This window comes from Uranotaenia lowii, chromosome 3 (assembly GCF_029784155.1).
Source record: "Uranotaenia lowii strain MFRU-FL chromosome 3, ASM2978415v1, whole genome shotgun sequence".
Lineage (NCBI taxonomy): Eukaryota > Metazoa > Arthropoda > Insecta > Diptera > Culicidae > Uranotaenia > Uranotaenia lowii.
In genome coordinates this window covers 222,097,987-222,124,704 of record NC_073693.1, presented here as the reverse complement: position 1 = coordinate 222,124,704, position 26,718 = coordinate 222,097,987, and the positions used below count along the sequence as shown (strand labels likewise).

The 26,718-nt window shown below is 38.3% G+C and overlaps 1 protein-coding gene and 1 long non-coding RNA gene across 2 annotated transcripts; one reads left to right on the top strand and one right to left on the bottom strand.

Annotated features, from left to right (window-relative positions):
- The first annotated feature begins 856 nt into the window (after positions 1-856).
- LOC129756042 (uncharacterized) lies at positions 857-2,072 on the top strand. The gene is made up of 2 exons (XR_008739380.1): positions 857-1,580; positions 1,697-2,072. It is a non-coding gene; the product is annotated as an uncharacterized LOC129756042 (long non-coding RNA).
- Positions 1,897-26,492, bottom strand: LOC129756041 (conserved oligomeric Golgi complex subunit 1-like). Its single transcript, XM_055752796.1, has 4 exons — positions 26,261-26,492; positions 24,434-26,195; positions 23,659-24,366; positions 1,897-2,235 (listed from the first exon to the last, which is right to left on the bottom strand). Exons 1-4 carry the CDS (start codon positions 26,398-26,400, stop codon positions 2,095-2,097), a joined length of 2,751 nt encoding a protein of 916 aa, XP_055608771.1. The 5' UTR covers positions 26,401-26,492; the 3' UTR covers positions 1,897-2,094.
- Positions 26,493-26,718: the final 226 nt, after the last annotated feature.

The following is a 26,718-nucleotide window of genomic DNA, read 5'->3' as shown; positions in this document are numbered from 1 at the left end:
AAAAAAAAAATAATTTGGACACTTTATTTTGCCCCTCACTGTATATGCAACCTTCTTCTTCTAGTGCATGGAAATGATTTTGAATTTTGTCTATGAGACAAAATTTTCAAAGCAGTAGAGAAAATGATATGCCAACTACTATGTGTAAAAATTTGAAAACGAACTTATGAAGATATTTCAAAAACAAACATTTTTCATTTTGGCCATTTGGGCACGACGGTAGGTACTTATTTATACCGATAAATTTTTTTGCGATTATACAAAGGTAGATGTTTTTCGAACTTTTTATCAATCTGCATTTTATGAGACAATTGTAGCAACTAAATTCGGCTTTATATTGAATTCTGAGTATGTTAATGCAAGATTTATTTACGCACCAAAAATCTTGTTCCCCTGTGTATTTTTGTGGCTCCATAGAGTATCGACGATTTATTTTTTTAACAAGGTTTTTTGATAAGATAATTTTTGTTAGGAACCTCAAGTTAGCATTTATAATCAAGAGTATTGAGGTTCCTGCAGATTATACTAAAAAAATGTATTCCAAATTACTGTTGATCATGTGTTTCATATCTCATTTTCTTAATAGTAGATTGAGAATAAATGTATCTTGTATGTAAGACGAAGAACAAAGTACTTAGGTATCCTGTTTTCCCTTTTTGCTTGGTTTTGTTTTTTCACCGAAATAAACGAACAAAAATTTGGCCCTATCCCAGAAAGTGAATGACACGTAGTAAGAAACTAGATGAAACGAACGAACTCATTCAAGATCAAGGTCACGCATTCGGCGGGAGGGAAACGAAAAGTGAACCATAGCAGTGGTTTTTGGTTGCCACTCTCACACGTGCAAGACAGCAAACGTGTGTACGATTCTTTGAAGTGGACTTATTTTTAACTATACATATACTGACAACGAGCGCCCTCTTTTTCTGATGAATGATCCTGTCAACGTCTATTAGTAGCTTGAGCAGTTGTGTTCACTTCCGGTTTTTAATAAATGTGATCACATCGGTGCGTGTCATGTGCGAAAAGTGTCAACAACACGACGGACGGAATTATGTTAACGCCAAAACAAGGACGTATGATCACAATGCTGTACGTGCGGTTGACGATCTGGTTGTTTTCGCTTGATCCTTCTGAGGAATCCGCAGCTAATTATTATTTTTAACTGCTTTCGGATTCATTTTTCGTTGCGAATAATCAATCCAACGTTGTGATTTACTTTATTCTGTGTCGTACATTTGTGCAGGATTTTGTGTTTACGACCAATGACTACATATTTACTAACGTTTTTTCTCCTCTATTTGTCTGGTTACGGTTATTCTTACCTACCATCATCATCGTAAGAGAGCGTTGTTTTTGTTTTTGGTACCCGGTGATGATGTGATGTGATGAAATGCTTGGGACTATATCCAAGGTGTCAGGGTAGAAAAGGTACAGTTGAGTAACGAGTCTTGGTTTGGACGGATCGAGCAGTTGAAATCAGTTTGTGAAGTGCCTACGTACGAATAAGTGCACCAAAAATGGGTAAAGGCAAAGGTGGAGGCGGAGGTGGTGGTGCTGGAGCGAATCCTGGTGGCAATGTAATTATCACTTGAAGGAACCAGATAGACATCCCTGAAGGACGGGAGTCTTGGTTCCTCGCTATTTTCTTTTGAAGTTTGAAATGGCGCGGTACTTTATTTGGACCTTGTTTCAGCAAAAAGGCGGTGGAGGAGGTAAACCCAAAGGTGGAAATGAAAATAAAAGTGCTTCTGGAGGTAAGGCAGGAGACAAGGGAGGAAAAAAGGGTGGCAATAAAAAGTAAGGACGGAACCGTGGTCAGCTTCAACCCTTTCCCCAATCAGCACGAGATACAGATGATGCCGTTTCGAAAAAGATAGAACAATTGGACTGTGAAATTTTAGCCTACGGATTTGTTCCAATGGCTCGATTAGCTTATGAACTTCAAAAGTATTTATTTTCTGTGTACTGCTGTGTTAAACGAATATGTGTTGTGTATATATCTTCTAAGGTGTATTTAAATAAGGTGGAATAAAAAGACGCAAATCTGTTTTGCATACTGACCTTCATAAGTTTTTCGATTTGTGTTCAACTCTACCTGAACCAATCTTTGTCCAAACCGAAAAATGCAGCTGCGCCTTTTGCGTAGTTCTGAGCAGTGGCGGCGGGTGTAGGCGTTACTTCTCTGGATTTACTGCTGCCGGTGGTTTCCTTTTGCGCAGTGGTTTTGGCAACCTGTTGAAACGAGGTAAAGTATATAGACATATAGTTACTCTGTGTTCTTTAAATACGATTCAAACTAACAGATGGACCAACTAAATGGATGGTGGAATAATTGTAGTGGACCCACTAATATTTTCAGTTTCATGGCACAGTGCTTTTCTTCGTTTAAGGTGTTATGTAGGTACCGTGTGATAACCAATGGCCGCGCTTTTAAAACTTTCATTATCATTTTCTTCGGAAACAATAAATAAAATTTTTATATTTCACATTTTCTTATTCCTACACTATTTATTTAGCGATTGGCAAGCTGAATACAGTTTTACGTTGTTCTTCAATCACAGGAAAATAAACCTGGCATGATTTTTTCTGTTCCAGGCGCTCCAAAAAATCTATTATATAAAATTCTCTTGTAACGGTGTTTGTAGTACTACTTCTCCGAAACGACCCAAACGATTCGAATGAAATTATTTTTAGAATATTCTGTAGCCATGCGAATCGGTTTATATCGAATAAAAACCAAACAAAGTCGCATCAATTGTCCGTAATAATTGAATTTGTAGTTTTTTGAATCAAATTAAAGTCATGGCCTTCAATTTTTTTCGAGATTTTCTTTCCATTGGGCGCCGGGCGGGCGGTTTGTTTTTCATCTCCATGGTTGAGGCGTCGCCATCAAACGTCGAGAAAGGATAGTAAACAATGCATAGCATACTGATTAGTTGAAATTTTGGGCGCGCATTTCTAAACCAAGCATAATTTCAATGCATGTGGTGGCGATATGAAGCCTAGATGTGTTTTTATCTACTCGATTCCTACATCATTTGTACAGCACATGTTAATGCATGACGCCCAGATTGATATTTTGCCGATCAAATCAAAACCATTTAAACGATTTAAAAAAATGAAACTATTTTAAATTCAGAAGAAATTGTTGTCTGAAAAATATAAATTTAGTACAGATGCATATAAAATGACTCTTTGCGGACATTTAAAAAAATGAAAGTGGGAAAATTTACATACAATTTTATCATGTACAACTGTGCTCGACTGAAGAAATATGAAGTGCTTCCAAATTTACAGAACAACAACAAAATCCGATGAAGATGAACACACACTTGAACTGAACAAGAGCCTGTCCTTTAAAAAGGATTATACACGATTGAAGTTTATTTTAGGTTCTAATGCAAATTTTTTTTTTATTTTTTGCAAGCTTTAGTGAAAGTTATCAATAAAATAAGAAGAATTTTCAGTTAAAACATACATTAGAGGGTTTTATTTAGAACAAGTGCAAATGTTCAATATTTACAAAAAAAAATGTATACATTATTTCTTCATCTATAAATGGTTGAGCCCAAATAAAAAATCGGACTAAGAAAACTCAACTTTTTTGTCAAATCATTCACCGAAAAACTGTTTACAGGTTCACTGTTTGTTTACACAGAATTCAAGTACGTACTTAACATAAACGTGTGTTTTTGTTTATTATATTTTGGCTACAAAGACGAGACTTTAGATCCGCTTTTTTGTGATTGATATTCCAGAAACATTGTTTTTTGATAGCAGAAGCAGTTTTTTTTTTTTTTGATAAGTTTTTATTATGACCTGAAAGTGCCGAAAATAACATTAACTCCTGTCATTTCACACGGTGAAGCAAGTGGCAATGCGCCTTTCAGCCATTAAACATATACCTTTTAAGAATTTTTTTTTCCAAAAAGGTCAGAAAGGGTATCCCGAGTGTTGAATCTGAAGCGGATATTCAAAATTATTAAATGTCTTTGTAAATGAAGGTCATATGGTAAAACAGTATTCAGTGAAATTGAAGTACCAAGAATTATTTCATTCTGGAGGAAAACTGCAGATATATCAATGAAAGTTGATAAAAAAGCAAAACAGGATCAAGTATTTAATTCATTTTGAAGTCTTTACACTGACGCATCTGAAAAAGAGTAAAGTGTTTCCACTTGCATCAATAAATGGGACAAATGTATACTAAGATATTTCTTTTTGAAGGAATATGAAAGTTGAACTGTGATGATAGCCGAAAGACACTTTAATGTTTTCAAAGATTACGAGGTATATTTACATGAAAACTTCCAGAGATAACGAATGAACTCATGAAATCATCGTAGCCTTAACAGGTTACCTCTTTTCGGTCTTTTTAATTTTTAAAAACCTGCATTTCAATTAAATTTTATTGAATCTTGAAAATATCACAAAATCTTAAATAAAATAGCAGATCACCTCCAACACTGTTCAGGAGATTTTTAAATCAAAACACCCCAATGCTTCAGTAAGAATCTTTAAAAACAATGGTTTAAATTGGCAGATATGTCCATTGGGATAAAAATCCAAATAAAAATGCTGTTATTCGGTCTAAGTAAAAAATCTCAACACATTTTTCCCTCATTCAAAACTGATCGTTTTCTTGATTAATTGGGTTAATGTTTAAAGAATTTTTTGCTTAAACGAATAATAAAATGGCGAACTTTTTTTTGGACATGGTTTTGATGAACATATGGATATTAATTTCCACTGCTGCTTGAAAATGGTCAGTAAAGAATCATCTCTTATGTTTTTTTTTATTTCTGCAGTTTTAAATAATATACCATCCAAAGTTACTCGGGAGCTGAAAGTGCTGCGATAGGTAGAATATTGGACAAATACTCCAAAAATGGTCCCGATATTCAAAATTCTTTTTCCATATAGTACCATATGCAATAAATTTCAATTATTGAGAAACTTTTGATTTCGATTTTAACCTTAAAGTGAACTCGAGCAAAGCGGAGTAAATCAACTAAATGGTATTCAATAAATAATACATAGATATTATCAACTTATAGTTATTAATGGAGCAAGTTACAAAAAGTGGATTTTTTTAGCATGAGTCTTGCCAAGTTTGATGGTTACGTTGAGTGCTGAAAACATCAAATTTGCAACGGAAAGCTGATACCTGATACCATTCGGGAATATTCAAAGCATACGAATCAAAGAAAAGTAAATGAAAAGTATTTATGTAAGATGCACGTAAGATTGACTGAAAGTAATGTTTTGATAATTTATGTAAAGACCTATAGAATTGAGTTAAAATTCTTAGATTTGATTCCGATAGAATTATGCGGGACAATTCGAGTAAACGGAAAAGAAGGATATGTAAAAAACTAGGACATGTTCACGAAAGCGAGACGATTAACAATCAAGATTTGATGCTTTTTTAAAGTCAATCAGCGAAGAAAAAAATGAAAAATGAACGCCAAGTTTAACATGGTAGAACGAAGTTTACCGGGTCTGCTAGTATATATATAAAAAGCCCGTACATCGACACTTTTTTTAAATCCACGTTTTATGTTACTTTGAAATGAAAAAAAAAAATCAAAGTCTATATTTTCCCTCGAAGTACGTCATTTATACTACGTTTCAGTGCTTATTCCTTTCGAATCACACAAAAAATGGATTTTTACAGCTCAAAGAACATATATCACACCATTGTTTATCGCATGGTAATTAGGCAGATCTCTATCTTAATTGTCTCCAAGCAATCGAAACGAAAATGTAAAAGGGCAGAAATGTTTTTAAGAATTATATGAGTATGAATAAGGCCGGAACAAATATAAAATTCTTCTTTTTTAACATGTTCGGAAATCGCCTGAATTTCGAGAAAATCGTACAAAATGACATCAAGTGAAAAAAATGTTTAAAAGGAGAATCCAGTGTATTGAGCAATGATCAATTAAAAGAAGAGTAAGAGTTAATAGATTACAGTGTTAAAGATGATGGATGGAACTCAGTCAATAATCCAGGTTAAAATTGAATTTCAATGGTGGCTCCAGAGACTATCTTTAAAGTTTCTTTCAGCAATTCAGATATGGTGCCAAAGACTTATTAACGATTTTCACCCTGCGTCTCGTCAATCCGTGCATTGCCATTTCAACCATGCTGCCGCCTGTGGCCTGGAGGATCAGCGATGGAAAAAAATCGCTTCTAACGATTTTGAGCAGCGAACGACCAACGTTCGGACTCGTTCAAATTGCTGCTGGCAGACGACGCCGTGTGTTCTGCTTATGTTGCATGGAGAGATCTCAGAGAGCGACGAGTGACCAGAGATTCGAAGATGCAAGAACAGAAAAAATCCTGTTGCGTGCACTCGCAACGCTATCCCATATCTTCTATATGGCTTGTTGCGCGTGGTTACGACAAGCTACGAATCTCGAAGGATACAACTCCCGAATCTCCCTGATCACGGTGTGTTACAACTTGCGATCGGATCGAATCATGGTGTTCATAATCATGATTTTTTGAATGATCCTGCTCTGTTGTATGTTGCTTGGTCGTTCGTTCGTTAGTAGTTGGAATGGAATCGATTCGTTCGCAATTATTTAGAAAGATAGCGACATGGAGTGTTATTGCTGTACTGTTGAAAAAAAAAATCCCTCCGATTGTGGGTGGGAGGGGGTGGGGCAGTTTCTGTTTTATGACCATAGCAACAGGTAAAAATATGACCCATTCCAAGCGCCTCTCAACTTGAGAACCTATTTTTATTTTTCATTATTTAAAAATAATTTGTAATTTTGTAATTTGTAATTTATTAACTTAAACGTAGCCTATCAGTTACAATGAACTATTAATTCAGGTTAAGGAAAACAAACGAAACGTGGATTTTGTACAGCATTAGAATGGCTATTTCTTGAGCTTCATTTCCCATTATAAAATAGTTACCTTTTTTAAGAATTGAGTTTTTTGTTGTTGAAATTTAAGAACTTTAGTATGAAAATTAACTGATTTCAACAATTACTCTTTATTTCAAACAAAACTTTGTCAAAAAACTAACTAAGGTACACCGGGGTAAGTGGGGACGGTGGCTATTAAAACAATACTGAGAACTATTTTTTCAAACTTTGAATGCAGAATGTTGAATTTACTTGTAATCTATCCAATAACTGTAAAAGAGATACGGTTCCGACAATTGCGAATGTTTACGGTGACTTTTTGTAAATTTTCTATTTTCAACTACGATGTGAAGTTGATGTGCATCTTTTTCAATCGCAAGTTTCTCGTAAACTAGCTGACTCTGGACGAAAATCTCTACATTGACACAATCCTTACATTCGAAACAACCAGTTAGGAAAAGGAACGACGGTTAAAAATTGAGAAAAAAGGGTTTATTTGCAAAAATCTAAAATTTTGTCACCAAACTCTACCTGGGGTAAGTGTGGACGGCTTTATACATACTTGATGTTTACACATTTTTTCAATTTTCTGTCCTTCATTCAATACAATTTAGCTATATTAAGCATTCAGATCATGAAAAGTTGGGAAAAGTACTTGGTTTTTCTAAAATAAGTATATATTTTCGATAATATCGGGTTACGCACAATAATCATTGAAAGCTGCCATATTAATATAACCATGAACTTTTCTCAAAATTTCGGACGGTTCGAGCAATAAAGTAACGTATTCAACCAAAAAAAACACAAATTTGTTGAAAATTTCCTTAGAAATCAAAGGGAAAATCTACCACTTACCCCATAAAGCGGGGTAAGTGAAGACGCCAGCAGTCCATAACAATTTACGTGAAAACTTTTTTCGCTTTGTAACTATCAAGCTCATCTCTACAGCATTTGTGGACAACATGTTCTTCATCACATTGAACGCGATTTTATCAAAATTGACCCACTGCTAATTTTTAAATGATTTTTTAAAGCTGAACTATACGAAAAACCGTCCCCACTTACCCCGGTGTACCTTATATAAAAAATTGCAAAATGATTGTAAAAGGACATTTTGAAACATGATATTAGATTAAGAATATCTACAGCAACTTCACGTTCTAGAACCGGTGATAAAGGTATGTATTTTTAAGCGTTGTGACTGCAGATAGTTATCTGTGGCTTGAATAAAAATCTTGCAAAAAGATCATGATCTTCTATATTAGAATGAAAAACCGCGCTAATAGCTTCTATTACTAGCTGACATTATGTTCAAACAAAATAACTAAGTATCCATGGATCAAATGCAAACAAAATTCAAAAATCTTTATACATGGTAAATTTTATAGATACATTTTTTCCTTCTAACAAATTCATAAGACTTTGATGGAAAATAAATTTCTCATATATTTTTTTTTGTTTAACTGTCCATTATTGAAACTTCACACTCAAAGAATATTACTAGAAAATCCAAATCGAGCCCCGTATTCACATTAAATCCAACGGAGAGACTTTTGAAGGTATAACAAAACAATAAAATGAAGGCACTAGCACAGGGTTCCATGCAAAATAAGGACCAGAGTATATTATGGAAACCTAAAGTTTGTATAGAATTACGTGGATTTTGTTCGGGAAGAACAAAAAAAAAACAGTTTTTCACCAATAAATTTGAGCTTTATCAACCGATTTGTCTTTTAACCTGAATGTTTTAAGCTTTAATTATGACAATATTTCATCTGAAGAACGCATTTCGATTAGAGTTATCATAAAACAGTTATTAAGCTTTTAGATTGGTATATGAGCGTCTAATTTCGAACACACTATCTTTTTTTACCATAACCCTTATCGAAATGGGGCCTTGGGATACTACAGAGATTCGTTGATTATAATGAATCGATACTTTTCTGAAATTTTCATGAAAATTTGATCGGAGAGAAGAGCAGAAAATGCGGTTTTATTAAAAAACTGAAAAGTGGATAAAATTAAGTTACGCGTTGTGACGTTACGATTTCTTTTGCAAAAATTTGGATAACTATTTGTTCAAGAAAAATTCTTTTGATTTCATATTGTAGCAAATTAAATTCTTAACATAGAGGTATGTTTTTCTTTAATGTGTGATATGAACGTTGCAAACGTTGTGACCACATGCTGGAATGGGTCATATTTAAAAAATTCAACAAAATGCTCAAAATGTAGAAGAAAATAAAAACTGACAAAACTTCCATAATTGACAAAATTAACATCATCGTCAAAATTTGAAGAAAAAAATTCAAGTATTACAAAAGACAAAATAGACAAATTGATATTTTTTTCATAGTTTACAAAGTTACAAAATTGACCCAATTGTGAAAATTGACAACAATTTTAAAAATGACAAAAATATTAGAACTTAAAAATGACCATAAATTAAGAAACCATCAGAATGACCAAATCAATTAGTTGAATGAATTTGAAAAAAAAAATGGACAAAATAAACTGCTTTGATAATACATATTGGCCGATTTCGCAAAATGGAATCAATTGAAAAAAAAAAAATACAAAAGTAAACAAACTGACTAAATTGACAGCATTGATAAAATAGAGGAAATATAACCTATTGAAAAAATTTCAAAAATTCACAACATTGGAAAACTTGGTAAACCAATAAAATAGACAAAATATTAAATTAAATGAGATACAGTGAAGCAAAGCAATGAATGGATTTTTTGTCTGAATTTTTTTTAACCAAATTTTCTGAAATAGCGGTCAAAATTTCCGTTGAACCCTCGTCCATTTATGCACCTTAGTATAAATTTGTTCTTAACAATTACAATTATTGTAAAATCAGTTTAATACAATAAGACTGTCTCGGAGCTCGGCATCCTTCTCGGAGCTACATCACTCCCAAAATGTTGCATGTAGGTATTCAACCATCATCATGCCAACTCGATTCAGCTGCCGACGGGATTGAGTTCGCTCTTGGTTTGTAACATACCGAGATCTTGCGACGTTGCGACGTTGCGTTGATCGAATCGAAATCTTTTCTTTTCCATCGCTGTGGAGGATAGCGTTCATGTCCAACAGCCGTGAGTTCGAATCCCCGTCACGGCACACACACTTTCAGTGGGTCGGTGGTTTAAGCATTGGTAAAATGCTAGCCATCATCATACATTCGAAAGATGTACGCTTAGTTAATGAAATCTTTTAGAAGAAACGTCTAGTTTTATTGAGATCCTACAGCACCGTTTATAATTGTATAGAAATTGGAAGCTCGCGCTCTGTCATTTTGACTTTGAATTTCCATAACTTTTTTCTCAGATGATATTTTTTGATCAAATTTTCTGTGTATGAAAGATCAACTATCACACAATCATATCACGAAACGTTTTATGGAAAATTTGCAGAGTGACTGTTGAAATATAAAGTTAACATGTCTGAAATTTTTCAAAAGTTCTCTCGTTGAGATTAAAAGTTACGCGATATTCAATATTTCAGGCATTAACCTTAAAATGCGATATCTATAGAATTTTGGACGAAAGTTTCCATAGGAAAATCATTTTTTATGTATAACAATCAGTTCCCAAGTGACAATTTTAGCTTTATTATGGTCAGCAAAATTTCGTTTGGACTATCGCATTAATCTTCATAAAAAGCTAAAGCGCATTCTATCCCAAGTAACAATTTTAGCTTTATTATGGTCAGCAAAATATCGTTTGGACTATCGCATTAATCTTCATAAAAAGCTAAAGCGCATTCTATAACATCACCTGGACTCTAATAAAGCCAAAATCAGGCTATTTGGCCCTACCCTAGAAACGTCATCAAGACATATAATTGTTGGTCATAAATGTTGGTCACCAAAGCTTTTAAAAAGCTATTATAAAACATGTTAGAATTTTTTGTTTTTTTCGGTTCTGTCAGTTCTCGGAGTTTTTTTTATTTTTTCCAGCAACCATAATGGTTGATGAATGATGATTGCATTATTCAGATATGATTTGGTAAAATTAATAGCTAAAAATCCAATGTTTTAACCATATATTGAGCTTCTTTTCTACTGCCAGTCAAGATTTTAGGTAAAATGTATATGAAATAGTATCTTAAAATAAATGCGCCTCGTCAAATCTGATGGTCAATCATGATGGAATTCATGGAAAAAGGCCTGACAAAATATTTTTCAATGCTTGCATTGTGAATCCATCAACATGGCGTCATTTTGTGCCCTTCGATTTTGCAACCAACATGGCGTGAGTCAATTCATAGTTTTATTATGGTTTAATGATGACCCCAAAAAAAGCTACGATTTGACGTTTCTCTCGCAAGCCAGCCAATTACACGCTTAGGATGAGTTCCTCATTTCTGAGTTGTTAATCATTAGTACAGTAAATGAGGACAGACTTTTTTAATAAATAGGGATTGGTTGTGAATGACCCGTGGAATAAATCATGAGTTGAAGTCAAATTTCGTTGTCTGACGCCATCTTGAAATCCAAGATGGCGGCTTCTGCTGAACTTTAAAATGTTGTAAATGACTTTAAATCGCATGAAACCCCAACAATATGGGTATTGAGTGAAAGGGCTCAACGAGTAGAAGTCGAATTTTGCTTTGAGACGCCATTTTGAAATTCAAGATGGCGGCATCCGCTCATCTTTTAATGCTGTAAATGACAAAAAGTCGCATTAAACCATCTCTATACGGGTATTAGGTGAACGGGCTAAACTAGAAGAAGTCGATTTTTTTTTCTTTCCGACGCCATCTTGAAATCCAAGATGGTGGGTTCCGATAAACTTTGAAATGCTGGTAATCACTGGAAATCGCATGAAAGACCCACAATATTGGTATTTGGAGAAAGGGCTAAACTAGAAGTCGTATTTTGCTATCGGACGTCATATTAAAATGCTGTTAATCACTGAAAATCACATGAAACTCCCACAATATGGATATAAATTGAAAAGGATCAACGAGTAGAATACAAATTTCGATATCAGGCGTCATCTTGAAATCCAAGATGGCAGCTTCCACTGAACATTAAAATGATTGAAATCACTGAAAGTCACTTGAAATTCCCACAATATGGTCATTGGCTAAAATGGATTAACCAGTTTAAGAGGAATTTCTCTATCAGACGCCATCTTGAAATCCAAGATGGTGACTTTCGCTGAACCTTAAAATGCAGGATTAACTAAAAATTGCATGAAACCCCCACAATATGGGTATTGGCTAAAGGGCTTAACTAGAAAAGTAAAATTTCGCAATCAAGTGCATCTCGAAATCCAAGATGGCGGCTTCCACTGAATTTGAAAATGTTGTTAATTACTAAAAATAGCATGAAGCTCCTACAATATGGGTATTGGGTTAAAGGGCCAAACGAGTAGAAGTCGAAGTTTGCTATCAAACGCCATCTTGAATTGGGGTATTGGGTGAAAGGGCAACACTTAAAGCATTTCAGAGAAACGCGAAATAAGATATTCGACTTCTATCGTTTAGCCTTATTATCGAATACAATATATTTTGGGGGTTTCATACCTTTTTCATTCATTTACAGTATTTTTGAGTTCTGCTGAAGCCACCATCTTGGATTTCAATATAGCGCCAAAAAGCAAAAATTAACTTCTTATAGCTTATCCCAATTCAAAAATATCCATATTTTTGAAGGTTTCATGCGATATTCAATGATTTATAGCATTTTAAAAGTTTATCGTAAGCCGCCATCTTGGATTTCAAGATGGCGTCAGATAGCGAAATTCGACTTCTACTCGTATAGCCCTTTTACCCAATACCAATATTGTTTGGGTTTCATATCATTTTTAGTCATTTTCTACATTTCAAAGTGCAGCGGAAGCCGCCATCTTGGATTTTAAGATGGCGTCAGACGACGAAATTTTACTTCTACCGGTTGATCTCTTTCAACTTATACCCATATTGTAAGGGTTTTATGCAATTTCCAGTCATATACAGTATTTTCAAGTTGAGTGGTAGCCGCCATCTTGGAATTTAAGATGGCGACGGACAACGAAATTCGACTTCTACTCGTTTATTACTTTCTTCGAATAACAATATTAAAAAGGTTTCATGATATTTTCAGTTATTTACAACTTTGAAAATAAAAGCGGAAGCCGCCATCTTGTATTAATGATGGCGTCAAGCAACAAATTTTGTTCTTCCTATTTGAACCCTTTCACTCAATACTCATATTGTAGAGTTTCATTCCACTTGCGGTAATTCGAAGTTTTCATAGATTTTTATAATTTTTATTATTTCAACTCAAAATCAACACACAGAACTTATCAAAAATGTGTAAAAATGGGAATTCCTATTCAAATATGTGCTATCTAATCTGAGCGTGTCCTGTTTTGACGTCTTGATCAAGAACTGTCACTAAGTTTTATGGCGGTTTAATAATCAGGCACTGAGTGCTATTATAGAACATGCAAAAAAAAAGCTTGGAGCAAACTTCTAAGTTTGTGTTTTATTATAGTTTAAACGTAGCATTCCTAACTCTTTCTAAATAACTAAAACAGTATGTTTAATGGAAGATTTATGAGAGTTTTCAAAACTATCTGAAAACAGATGATCGATTCAAGAATATAAGCATTTTGCATGACCATAATAAAACCGTCATAAAACGAGCTGCACAAAAAAAGCCATAATAAAACCATAATAAAACATCGAAATGCTAGTTGGCTGAATCTGTGTTACTTGGGATAACATCACCTGGACTCTAATAAAGCCAAAATCAGGCTATTTGGCCCTACCCTAGAAACGTCATCAAGACGTATTATTGTTGGTCATCAATGTTGGTCACCAAAGCTTTTAAAAAGCTATTATAAAACATGTATAAAACATTTTCCAATGCTTGCATTGTGAATCCATCAACATGGCGTCATTTTGTGCCCTTCGATTTTGCAACCAACATGGCGTGAGTCAATTCATAGTTTTATTATGGTTTAATGATGACCCCAAAAAAAGCTACGATTTGACGTTTCTCTCGCAAGCCAACCAATTACACGCTAAGGTTGAGTTCCTCATTTCTGAGTTGTTAATCATTAGTACAGTAAATGAGGACAGACTTTTTGAATGAAAAGTGATTGGTTTTGAATGACCCGTGGAATAAATCATAAGTTGAAGTCAAATTTCGTTGTCTGACGCCATCTTGAAATCCAAGATGGCGGCTTCCGCTGAACTTTAAAATGGTGTAAATGACTTGAAATCGCATGAAACCCCAACAAAATGGGTATCGGGTGAAAGGGCTAAACGAGTAGAAGTTGAATTTCGCTATCAGACGCCATCTTGAAATCCAAGGTGGCGGCATCCGCTCAACTTTTAATGCTTAATGCTGACAAAAAGTCGCATTAAACCAACACTATACGGGTATTGAATGAAAAGGCTAAGCTAGAAGATGTCGATTTTTTTCTTTCCGACGCCATCTTGGAATCCAAGATGGCAGCTTCCACTGAATTTCAAATGCTGTTAATCAATGAAAATCGCTTGAACACAACTTTTTTTCATGTAATACTACATTAAAACTACTATTTTAAGACAATTTAGATCATTTTAAATCACTTTTATTATTTTTTCATTATGTGTCTAATGCATTTTGAACTTTTCTTGTTTTGTTATAGTTTTTGATTTTTTTTTTTTGCCGTTTATGTAATTCTATTATTCCTATCATGCTATTATGTCTAAATTGTATTGGTCTTATTCTAGCGAAAACTATAAGGTTATGTTGTTTCTGTTAATCGTCTGATTTAGGCACATGTTCCAAATTCGATGTTGCCAAAAACGAACGGGTCTGTATTGTGGTGGTTTTTGTGGGATTTTCAGTCACTTACAGATGTCCAGAGAAACGCGAAAAGAGATATTTGACTTCTATCATTTAGCCTTAGCACCCAATACAATATATTTGGGAGTTTCATGCTATTTTCATTCATTTACAGTATTTTTAAGTTCAGCTGAAGCCACCATCCTGGATGTCAACATAGCGTCGGAATACAAAAATAAACTTTTTATAGCTTATCCCAATTGACAAATACCCGTATTTTGGAGGTTTCATACGATATTCAAAGATTTAGAGCATTTTTAAAGTTTATAGAAAGCTGCCATCTTGGATTTCAAGATGGCGTAAGATAGCAATATTCGACTTCTACTCGTTAAGCCCTTTCACCCACTACCAATTTGGGTTTCATGTCATTTTAAGTCATTCACTACATTTTAAAGTTTAGCGGAAGTCGCCATCTTGGATTTCAAGATGGCGTCAGATAGCGAAATTCAACTTCTAACGGTTGATTTCTTTCAACTTATACCCCTATAATATAGGTTTTATGCGATTTTCAGTCATTTACAGTATTTTCAAGTTGAGTTGTAGCCGCCATCTTGGATTTAAGATGGCGACGGGCAACGAAATTTGACTTCTACTCGTTTATTACTTTTACCTAATAACCATATTTTGAAGGTTTCACGATATTTACAGTAATTTACAGCTTTGAAAATAAAAGCGGAAGCCGCCATCTTGAATTAATGATGGCGTCAAGCAACATTTTTTTTCCTACTATTTGGGCCCTTTCACTCAATACTCATATTGTAAAGATATTCATACTTTCGGTGATTTCAAGTTTTCAAAGATGTATTTTTTTTTTATTTTAACTCAAAACCAACACGCATAACTTACCAAAAATGTGTAAAAATGGGAGTTCCAATTCAAATATGTGCTATCTAATCTGAGCGTGTCCTGTTTTGACATCTTGATCGAGACTGTCACTAAGTTTTATGGCGGTTTAATAATCATGCACTGAGTGCTATTATAAAACATGCAAAAGAAAGCTTGGAGCAAACTTCTCAGTTTGTGTTTTATTATAGTTTAAAAAGAGCATTCAAAACTCTTTCAAAATAACTAAAATAGTATGTTTAATCAAAGTTTTATGAGCGTTTTCAAAACCATCTGAAAACATATGGTCGAAAAAAAAATATAAGCATTCTGCATGACCATAATAAAACCGTCATAAAACGAGCTGCACAAAAAAATGCCATAATTAAACCATAATAAAACTTCCTAATGCTAGTTGGCATAATCTGTGTTACTTGGGTTACTGAATCTGTTTCAATCAAAAACCTAAAACAATTTTGTGACATTCTAATTTCAAAACACATTATTTTATTTACATAGTATTCCGTCTTACGACATAACTTGACGAACATAATTCCTAAAATTCACTCGGTCCATGGCAACCGTTCCCCAATTTCTCGGGCACCCCACGTTCGCCAGATCACGCTCCACTTGGTCTAACCACCTCGCTCGTTGCGCCCCCGCTCGTCTTGTTCCTACCGGATTCGTGGCGAACACCTGTTTTGCAGGACAGTCATCCGGCATTCTCGCAACATGTCCCGCCCAGCGTATCCGGCCAGTCTTCACCACCTTCTGGATACTGAGTTCGCCGTAGAATCGCGCGAGCTCGTGGTTCATCCTTCGCCTCCACACTCCGTCCTCCTGTACGCCGCCAAAGATGGTTCTTAACACTCGTCGCTCGAAAACTCCGAGTGTACGCAGGTCCTCCTCGAGCAATATCCATGTCTCGTGCCCGTAGAGAACAACCGGTCTAATAAGCGTCGTATACAGGTTACACTTCGTGCGAGGGCTAAGTCTTCTCGACCGCAGTTGCTTGTGGAGTCCATAGTAGGCACGACTTCCGCTGATAATTCGCCTCCGGATCTCACGGCTGGTGTCATTGTCTGCGGTCACCAGTGAGCCGAGATAGACAAGTCTTCGACTATCTCCAGCTCGTCGCCGTCGATCGTGACCTTGTTATTACTGGACAAGCGGGTTCGGTCGGTCTCGGATCCGCAGGACAGCATGTACTTTGTCTTGGACGTATTAATCATCAACCCAATCCTTCCTGCTTCGCGTTTCAGTTTGCGGTAGATCTCCTCCACCGCCGCAGATGATCTGCCCACTATATCAATGTCATCGGCAAAGCAGATAAGTTGACTGGATCTGTTGAAAATCGTGCTCCGCATTTCGCCCACCGCTCGTCGAATAACACCTTCTAGCGCCACGTTGAACATCATGCAGGATAGACCATCACCTTGTCGAAGCCCCGTGCGCGATTCGAATGAACTCGACAATTCACCCGAAATCCGCACACAGCTCATTTCAAAACACAAATGGATCATTTACTAAATTTTTTCTTTTTTTCATTGCTTCTTTGAGACATTATTTGACTGATTTGTGGATGGAAAAGATATTGTTCTCATGAATCGTTCAAAATTCCATAGAAATCGCATTTTTAGGTTCATGCCGAAATATTGTACATTGCTTAACTTTTGATCCCATCGATAGAACTTTTCAAAAACTTTACATTTCAACAATCGCTCTGAAAAATTTCAATATAAAGCGTTGCGTAGTTTCTGAGATATTGCAGTTTGAATAATAAAAGTCCAAAAAGTTAATAAAATTCCTGTGTACTAATACCCTTCTCTCCTTTTTGTGGATAGATAGAAAGAGGGGAGGGGCTCCTTTACATTTTCCAGCATAATTGGAAAACTTTTTAAGCATATGGATCTAAATTTAGCATAGGAAGGTATTTTAATACGAGAGATGTCTCTATGATATTTTGAGAACCCTCTGTTCTTCCTGTGGGGAAATCTTAAGGTGGGAGGGTGCACTCATACAATTTTTTACATCACTCGAGAACTTATCCAGTAAATGAAATCAAATTTCGCTTGGTAGGGTATTTGAGTAGTTACGAGGAATATTACTATGCATATTAGGTACTACATTCTCCTTCCAGTGGGGTGATAGATAAAGGGGAGTTGCCTTGCATACAATATGCAAAATTCGAGAACCAATCAAGCAAACGGAACCGAATTTGACATGGGTGGTTATTTGGGTACGAGAAATGTTTCTATGATTATTCGGGACTCCACCCTCTTTGATTGGGGAGATACAAAGGGTGATAGGGGGTCTTCCATACAATTTATTGCATTATTCTATAACTTATCATGCAAATGAATTCAAATTTCACCTAGGATGTTTAAGGCTACGAATCAAGTTTCCGCGATGTTTGAGACCCATCTGTCCTTCCACTGGGGAAAGGGGATCTTCCATACAGTTTTATGCATTACTCGAGAACTAATCGAACAAAAAAAAATTATCATGAAAGTTTATTAGAGTACGAGAAATGACCTCTCCCTCTCTCCTACGGAAGAGGGGAAGGAGGAGCGAAGTTTTCTAACAATATCTTTGGAGTGATCCAACTACTGAGAACTAATTTTTTAAATTAAATAGCAGAAGTTATTTGTGTAGAGTTTTCTCTATAATTAATTAAGGCTTCTTCCTCATAGCACTGATTCGATAGGAAGGGGAAGCATACTTACATACTTATTTTATACACAATTATTTTTGAATAACTCGGGTGCTAATCTAGCAGATGGCAACAAATTGGGAATTGTTTTTTAAATACAAGAAATATAATAAGTTTGTAAAACTTTTCAAGCAATAGAAACCATAGTTTACATTAGAGGTTTTTATAAGATTCAAGACCCCTCCTTCTTTCAGAGGAGAAACGGGAAGAAAGAAAGCTCGAAAACTTATCAAGCAGATGGAGCCATATGTGAAATGTGATGTTATTGGTTACGAAAATGTTGTTATGGCAGTTCGTGGACTCTCTCCACATTGCATGGCAGAAAGCGAACCGGGCGCAGCTCTGGACAGTTTGGCGGGTTCATGTTCTTTGGAACTAAATACCTCATACATCTCCAGGACACTTTTAGAATAGTAGCATGATGCCAAATCTATCCCAAATAGCGGAGCTTCGTCATGCTGCTGCAAGAACGGCAAAAGGCGCTTCTTGAGGCATTCAGATTTGAAGATCTCGCCATTTACTGTGCCCTTTATCACGAAAGGCTCACTCCTCAGTCCGCAAGAGCAGATGGCATGCTAAACGAGATATTGAGACGAACTTCGACTTTTCTTCTTCTTAAATTTGTCGTCCACATCGAATTTGCTCTTGCAGGTAAAAAACGTCAACCCCAAATATGTTGTCAACATCTTCCGTAGAGCTTCCGTGCCCGAGTTTTTTTTCTCGCGGTTTGGAAAGTTCTGTACCTTGTATGTGTGTAGTCCAGCTCTATTCTTTGCATTATATGGACGTAGCTCTGCGACAAGTCGATCTTTTTAGCCAAATCGCGGCTTGAGACGTTGGGATTTGCTTTAATCATCCGCTTTACTTTTTCCTCCGTCTTTTTGTTCTCAGGTCCCGGTTTTCTTCCAGCTCCTTTGCCGCGATCCAATGTCAACCGTTCCTGGAATCGCTTCAACACTGGAGACGGTTGAATGGTGAATGTTCAACATTTTTCCCAACTGTCGGTGCGACAGTTCAGAAAATTCCAGGTGTTTGGAAAGAATTTGTTCTCTCGACTCGCGTAGGTTCACCTCCATTTTCGTTGTCTGCAACTCCGATTCTCTACCTCCCCGTGGTGCTAGCTGGGGTGCGAGCAACCTTAGCGGAGATCGGGTACCCAACCCCGGTGGATGCTAGACTGAGTTAGGGGGCTTCGTACGCGTCTGTTCTCCATGTCAGGGGCGGCGTGCGGAGTGCAACAAAGTCCTGGTGGTGTTCGGGACCCAAAACAGCAACATCACGACGGTCCTCCTGCGTGATAGTGGGGTTAGCTGCGGGCCTTGCGAGCCCGTGACTACAAAAAACATAAGCAACGAACAACGAACAACAAATTTCGGATGGAAATCGGCAAAGACCCACGCGACGAAAAGGTACTAGCGATTGGAAACTTGGAACATGGAACTGCCAATCTCTAAATTTTGTGGGCAGTACCCACGTGCTCTCCAACGAATTGAAGAGCCGCAAATTCGACATCGTAGCACTGCAGGAGGTATGCTGGAAGGACGAATGTACCCAGATGGTCGTGCCATCTACCAGAGCTGCGGCAACACACACGAGCTTGGAACAGATTTTAAAGTGATGGGAAAGATGCAAAAGCGCGTGATCGGGTGATGGCCGATCAACTCACGAATGTGCCGGTTGAGAATCAAGGGCCGGTTCTTCAACATCAGCATCATCAACGTGCACAGCCCTCACCTCGGAAGTACCGGTGACGACAAAGACGAATTTTACGCACAGCTGGAGCGTGAATACGACCGTTGCCCAAAACATGATATCAAGATGTTTGTTTCTGACCCCTGTAGTTAAGGGTAGTTTCCTCGCCATCAATTGTGACAAGTGAAGGTATGTTTCGTCATCGGGGATTTTAATGCTCAGGTCGGCCAGGAGAAGGAATTCAAACCGACAATTGGAAGGTTCAGTGCGCACCAGCTGACCAACGAAAACGGCCTCAGACTTATAGATTTCGCCGCCTCCAAACCAATGGCCGTACGTAGTATCTTTTTCCAGCACCGCCTCCCACACAAGTACACCTGGAGATCACCGTTCCAAACGCAATCACAGATCGACCACGTTTTGATTGACAGCCGGCACTTCTCGGACATCATCGACGTCAGATCCTGTCGAGGCGCCAACATCGAGTCAGATCACTATCTGGTGATGGTAAAGATGCGCCCAAAACTCTCCGTAGTGAACAACACACGAAACCGGCGCCCGCCTCGGTTAAATATCGCACGACTGAAGCAACCTGAGGTCGCGGCAGACTACGCGCAATCGGTCGAAGCAGCGCTGCCGGCAGAGGGCGAGCTTGACGAAGCCCCTCTCGAGGACTGTTGGGATACCATCAAAACAGCCATCAACAGTGCTGAGGAGAACGTCATCAGTTATGTGGAGCGATCTCGACGGAACGACTGGTTCGACGAGGAGTGTAGGAGGATGATGGACGAGGAGAATGCCGCGCGGGCGGCAGTAGTGCAAAGAGGCACTCGTCGAAATGTGGAAAATCACCGACAGCGGAAGAGGCAGCGAGTCCGTATTTTCCAGGAGAAAAAGCGCCGCCTGGAGGAGGAGGAGCTCGAGGAGCTGGAGCAGCTGCATCGTTCCCAAGAAACACGAAAGTTCTACCAGAAACTCAACGCATCCCGCAAGGGCTTCGTGCCGCAAGCCGGAACGTGCCGGGATAAGGACGGGGGCATCCTGACGGACAATCGTGAGGTGATCAAAAGGTGGAAGCAGCACTTCGATGAACACCTGAACGGCGCACATGCAGGAGATCAAGACGGTGGGGGAAGATACATCGGCGGCGTAGCCAACGACGTAGAGGAGCCACTCCCAACGATGAGTGAAGTTAAGGAAGCCATTCGCCAGCTGAATAGAAACAAGTCGGCTGAGAAGGATGGCATCGCAGCGGAACTCATCAAAATGGGCCTGGACAAGTTGGCCGATTGCCTACATCGGTTGATAGTCCGGATCTGGGACATAGAACAGCTACCAGAGGAGTGGAAGGAGGGGGTAATATGCCCCATCTACAAGAAGGGCGACAAATTGGACTGTGAGAGGTAGCGATCACTGTCCTCAATGCCGCCTACAAAGTGTTGTCCCGAATCCTACTCCGCCGCCTAACGCCACAAGCAAACAGATTCGTGGGAAGTCATCAGGCCGGTTTCATGGAGGGACGGTCAACGACGGACCAGATATTCACATTACGACAAATCCTCCAAAAATGCCGGGAACACCAAGTCCCTACGCACCATCTATTCATCGACTTCAAAGCCGCATACGACACGATCGACCGTAACGAGCTATGGAAAATCATGGACGAGAACGGGTTTTCCGGGAAGCTGATCAGACTGATCAAGGCAACGATGGATGGAACGCAGTGCTGTGTGCGGATTTCGGGTGAATTGTCGAGTTCATTCGAATCGCGCAGAGGGCTTCGACAAGGTGATGGTCTATCCTTTATGATGTTCAACGTGGCGCTAGAAGGTGTTATTCGAAGAGCGGTGGGCGAAATGCGGGGCACGATTTTCAACAGATCCAGTCAACTTATCTGCTTTGCCGATGACATTGATATAGTGGGCAGATCATCTGCGGCGGTGGAGGAGATCTACCGCAAACTAAAACGCGAAGCAGGAAGGATTGGGTTGATGATCAATACGTCCAAGACGAAGTACATGCTGGCCTGCGGATCCGGGACCAACCGAACCCGCTTGTCCAATAGAAACAAGGCCACGATCGACGGCGACGAGCTGGAGATAGTCGAAGACTTTGTCTATCTCGGCTCACTGGTGACCGCAGACAATGACACCAGTCGTGAGATCCGGAGGCGAATTATCAGCGGAAGTCGTGCCTACTATGGACTCCACAAGCAACTGCGGTCGAGAAGACTTAGCCCTCGCACGAAGTGTAACCTGTATATGACGCTCATTAGACCGGTTGTTCTCTACGGGCACGAGAAATGGATATTGCTCGAGGAGGACCTGCGTACACTCGGAGTATTCGAGCGACGAGTATTAAGAACCATCTTTGGCGGCGTACAGGAGAACGGAGTGTGGAGGCGAAGGATGAACCACGAGCTCGCGCGACTCTACGGCGAACCCAGTATCCAGAAGGTGGTGAAGGCTGGCCGGATACGCTGGGCGGGACATGTTGCGAGAATGCCGGACGACTGTCGTGCAAAACAGGTGTTCGTTACGAATCAGGTTGGAACAAGACGAGCGGGGGCGCAACGAGCGAGGTGGTTAGACCAAATGGAGCGTGATCTGGCGAACGTGGGGTGCCCGAGAAATTGGAGAACGGTTGCCATGAACCGAGTGAACTATAGGAATTATGTTCGTCAAGTTATGTCGTGAGACGGTATACTATGTAAATAAATAAATAAATAACAGTTGGCGCATTCGCCGTATTCAAAAATCGATACCGAATTGGTTTAAAATAACAAAAAAAGAACATTTTCGTCACGTTCACTGTGGCGTAGTTGGCTATCGCACCGTTGTACTGAAGTTGAAATTGCGTGTTTCAGTCCCGTAAAAAAATATTGAAAACATTAGATGTTGTTCTGATTTAAAGTTAAGAAAAAGAAGTTATTAGGCTTTAAAAATGTGCTAACTTTTTTAAGGACGGTATTCATCTCTGATAATGAGGCGTTAATATGTTCGACCGCCCCGACTTATTTACATAGATGAATACCACCCTTAAAAAAGTTAGCCCATTTTTGAAGCCTAATAACATTATTATCTTAACTCTAATCGATGCAGTCTTCGGATGAAATATTTTTCATAGTTAGGCTGCAAGAAAAATCGTGTTCAAAAGAAATCGACCGAAGATAACCAAAGTTATTGATGAAAAACTGGAATTTCATGTTTCTCACTAACAAAGTCTCTCAAAACCCTATACAAACTTGAGGCTCGTTGAGCGGCCTCTTCCCGTGGTCCGATCTGGGCGATCTCGGCCAAATTTGACATGAGATCTTGTACTAGGCATAGGATCAATTCTAGCCTGCAGCGCATAACGTTCTAAAGGTTTTGAATTTCCCATACAAATTTGCGGCAATCTAGTGCATAGGGCTTAGTAATCATGGTTTAATGAAATTCAAATTTAAAATTCTTCATGATCAAGTGTAGGTTTACTCGTAACCGGAGCAATGGTGGCTCCAGAGAGATTATTTTTGAAAAAGTTATTTTATCTCTATTGGGGTATTAGCAAATAATGTTTTTATATAAAATCAAAATTATCCTGTCAGAAGAAAGACTTTAATCCAATAATTGAACCACATGCCTCTAAAGTCAGGTTGTTTTCATAGTTAAATGATTGGGTCCATCTGCTCTAACGGATAATGAAGAAAAAATTTGTTTTGTAAGACTAACCTTTTCTTCCGCAACGACACTGGCTACAGGTTTCGAGCTTTCTGGAGCATTGACCAGAGCTAAACTGGTCAAAGTTTCCTTGGTCACTATTGGCAGCAGCGGGAACCATGTTTCGCTGGCGCTGTTGGAACTGAGCGCCAAAATGTTGGGATTTTTGTCGTGCGTTTGACTTTTCGGCTTTGCTGTCGTTGTCGTCGTCGTCGCTGATGCTGCCCCGGAGAGCGTGCTCAACTGATCGTCATTGATCAGCAGAACTCCGAAAAACTGTTGCATCCGTTGAATTGCACGTTTCACGTTGACATTTAAATGGGAGTAGAATACGTCAAAATCGAATGGGTCAATGTGGCCTTTGAATGTAGCCACCAGATGGTTACATCGATCGAGGAAATGTTTTTGATCGGATCCAGTGAAAAGCAGCTGGAGGAATTTCAGATCAAAATAGTATTGGAGGGAACAATTCTGATTTTTCTGAACGAATTCATTGCTTGCTAAAGCCTGATAGTGTTCCATGAAACTAGTTGTAAGACGATCGATGATTTGAACATGAATCGGTTTAGGTAAGGTGTGCGGAATTTGGTGGTTAAGGAGAGAAACGATAGCGTGAAGTTGCTTTTGAAGTGGAAAGCTGGGAAGAGCCGGTATGCGTATCGTGGATTGAACGATCTGGTTTTGTTCGTCGTTTTCTTCAATTGTGATAGTATCCCAGAGCTGCCAATAAAGAAAAAAATAAAAATAAATTTAAAAACAACCTTTGAAATAAATTCATACAACATACGGGAAAATGAGAAAGAAGTGTTGGATATCCGACGTTCTGTTCAAGTAGGGGCCACATCTTGGTAAAATCCTCCAGCCAAAGAGACCAAAATCGTAAGCTTTCCTCATCCAGAAGACCTTCGATACGATGCCAACGATCTTCCGTGTTGGAGTTACCTTTTTCCTTTTCTGCGAAATTATCTTGCCAAGGAGCATATTTTTCCGTTTGTTTGAGAGGTGCAATACATTGTTTTAATGCGGGACATATTGTTTTGAAGGTCGCGATCAAACGGGCCATAAGAATTACTGCTTCTAAGTTATCTTTCAATTCAACTGATCTCAGAGAGCTAAGGAGTTCAGTGAAATTTTGGACACTGCACTCACTGAAAAATTCCTCAAATTGCTCTGATTCGCTTGGACTGGAAGTTTCTCGAAAAGAAATTATATCATTTGTCATCGATTGAATTTTTCCATCCAAATGAAGTGATAGTTCTACCAAGGCCGGAGGGAAGGCAAAATATTTCATGAGAAGTGGGTGGGAAGCTAAATGAGTGCGATCAAGAGCTTCTTTTAAATTTCTTGGAATATCCTCACTGGACTCAGACCAAACGAAAGTTTTATGTTCTCTGAGTAATTTGTCAGTTTTGATGGACAACATCAAGTTATGGACATCCTTACGGTTAGCATCTATTATTTCGGACCAGTCGTGTTCAATTATTGCTTTAGCACGTGAATTAAACAGTGGTTGATAATAGAGCAAATAGAAATTCAGACTTTCCGGCAGAGACAAATCACGACAATTTTCAGACCACGAGCCTGGCCGCTCGGCTGTTTCAAGGCAGTGTTTTTTGACATCTTGTAACATTTTAATAGAAGGAATCAAGTTAAAGAGATGACCAAACTGATTCGTGACAACTTTTTCTACAGTTTGCAACCAGTTTTGAGAACTTTTACGAACTAATTCAGAGTTCAGAGGTTGAAGCTGAATCCTAGGACGAAAATTACGTATAATTCCGGGTAAGATCTGTATAATTTTGGGATCCTCAGATTTGAAATAAGCAATGGTTGGTGGTGAGCTTTCGTTGGTGATTAAGGAGAGTTCTTCTAGAAGGAGAGCATCAGACCCAATGAAACACATGTGGATCAACTCAACGGTATTCATCAACAGTTTTAAGCTTGTCAAGATTTTGTCCTTAACCTTTTCATATTGGGAAACTTCTTGAACCACCCGGGAAAATGCTTTCAAGCGCATTTGGACAAAAGTGGACAGAATATGATCCAGTTGACAGTTTTCTAAGAGTAACAGGCTAGCTAAACATTTAGCCGCTACGTCCGGTGATAAATCTTCCCGTTCCAAACAGTTGGCACAATTCTGCTTAATGGTAAAAAAGAATTGGCTCAAAACTGCCCATTGTTTTTTAGCAACCGGGAACTTGTTCATCATGTCACTGTTTGTATCCAATTGTAGCCCGGTCGAAATATGCCTCGAGAAAATGAACAGCTGTGTTGCCACGAAATAATCCTCAGCATCGATGGCGCTCCAAATCATTTCCGGTAAACTGGTCAGTAGTTTTATCTGCACAATCACACCGTGAAATTTGCTGTTCGAGTTTTTGCGCTGTGTCTTATGCGTGTCAGTTCCCGACCGGAAGCCGATCAACTGATGTTCGTTGAGGTTGCGACAGGTGGTGGTTATGTTATCGATGTTCTGGATTATCGAGCCGGCAGTATTCCGCATGTCACCGATTGTGTCCGCCGCTTTTAGTAAATCGCGATACCTTTCCCTAAAACACAGTGAGGATTGGTGAGGTTGAATTATATTTAGAAAAAAAAGTAGTCAAAAACCTACCCAACCATAGTGCGTAATTCCTCTCGCTTAAGTTCGACTTCCGCTTGAAGCCGCTTATGTACCTGATCGATTTCTGCGACCCCATGCTGCTCGAAAAGTTTGTCAACGTTTATGTGCAACAGATCCGTTACGTTGGCCATATTTTAGAGGAAAACACTAAAAACTTATGAAAACTTTCCGATAAAATTCAGTTTTTTCGGTGCCACATCACTTGCGTATGAGCTGAGCAAAACAAAACTGTTCAATGACATAGTCCATTTACATGTGTAGGTGAGGGGATTCGGTCGAACAGGTCGAAAACACGAAAACATCGCATGTGGGTTTTCAAGTCAACGCTTAACAAAATAAACTGATTTTGAGTTAATATTATCCTAGTCATGTAAAATGAAATTTTGAATACTGATCAAACCGACCAAACATGTTAACTTACCTCAACCTCAACACGTCAATGTTCATCG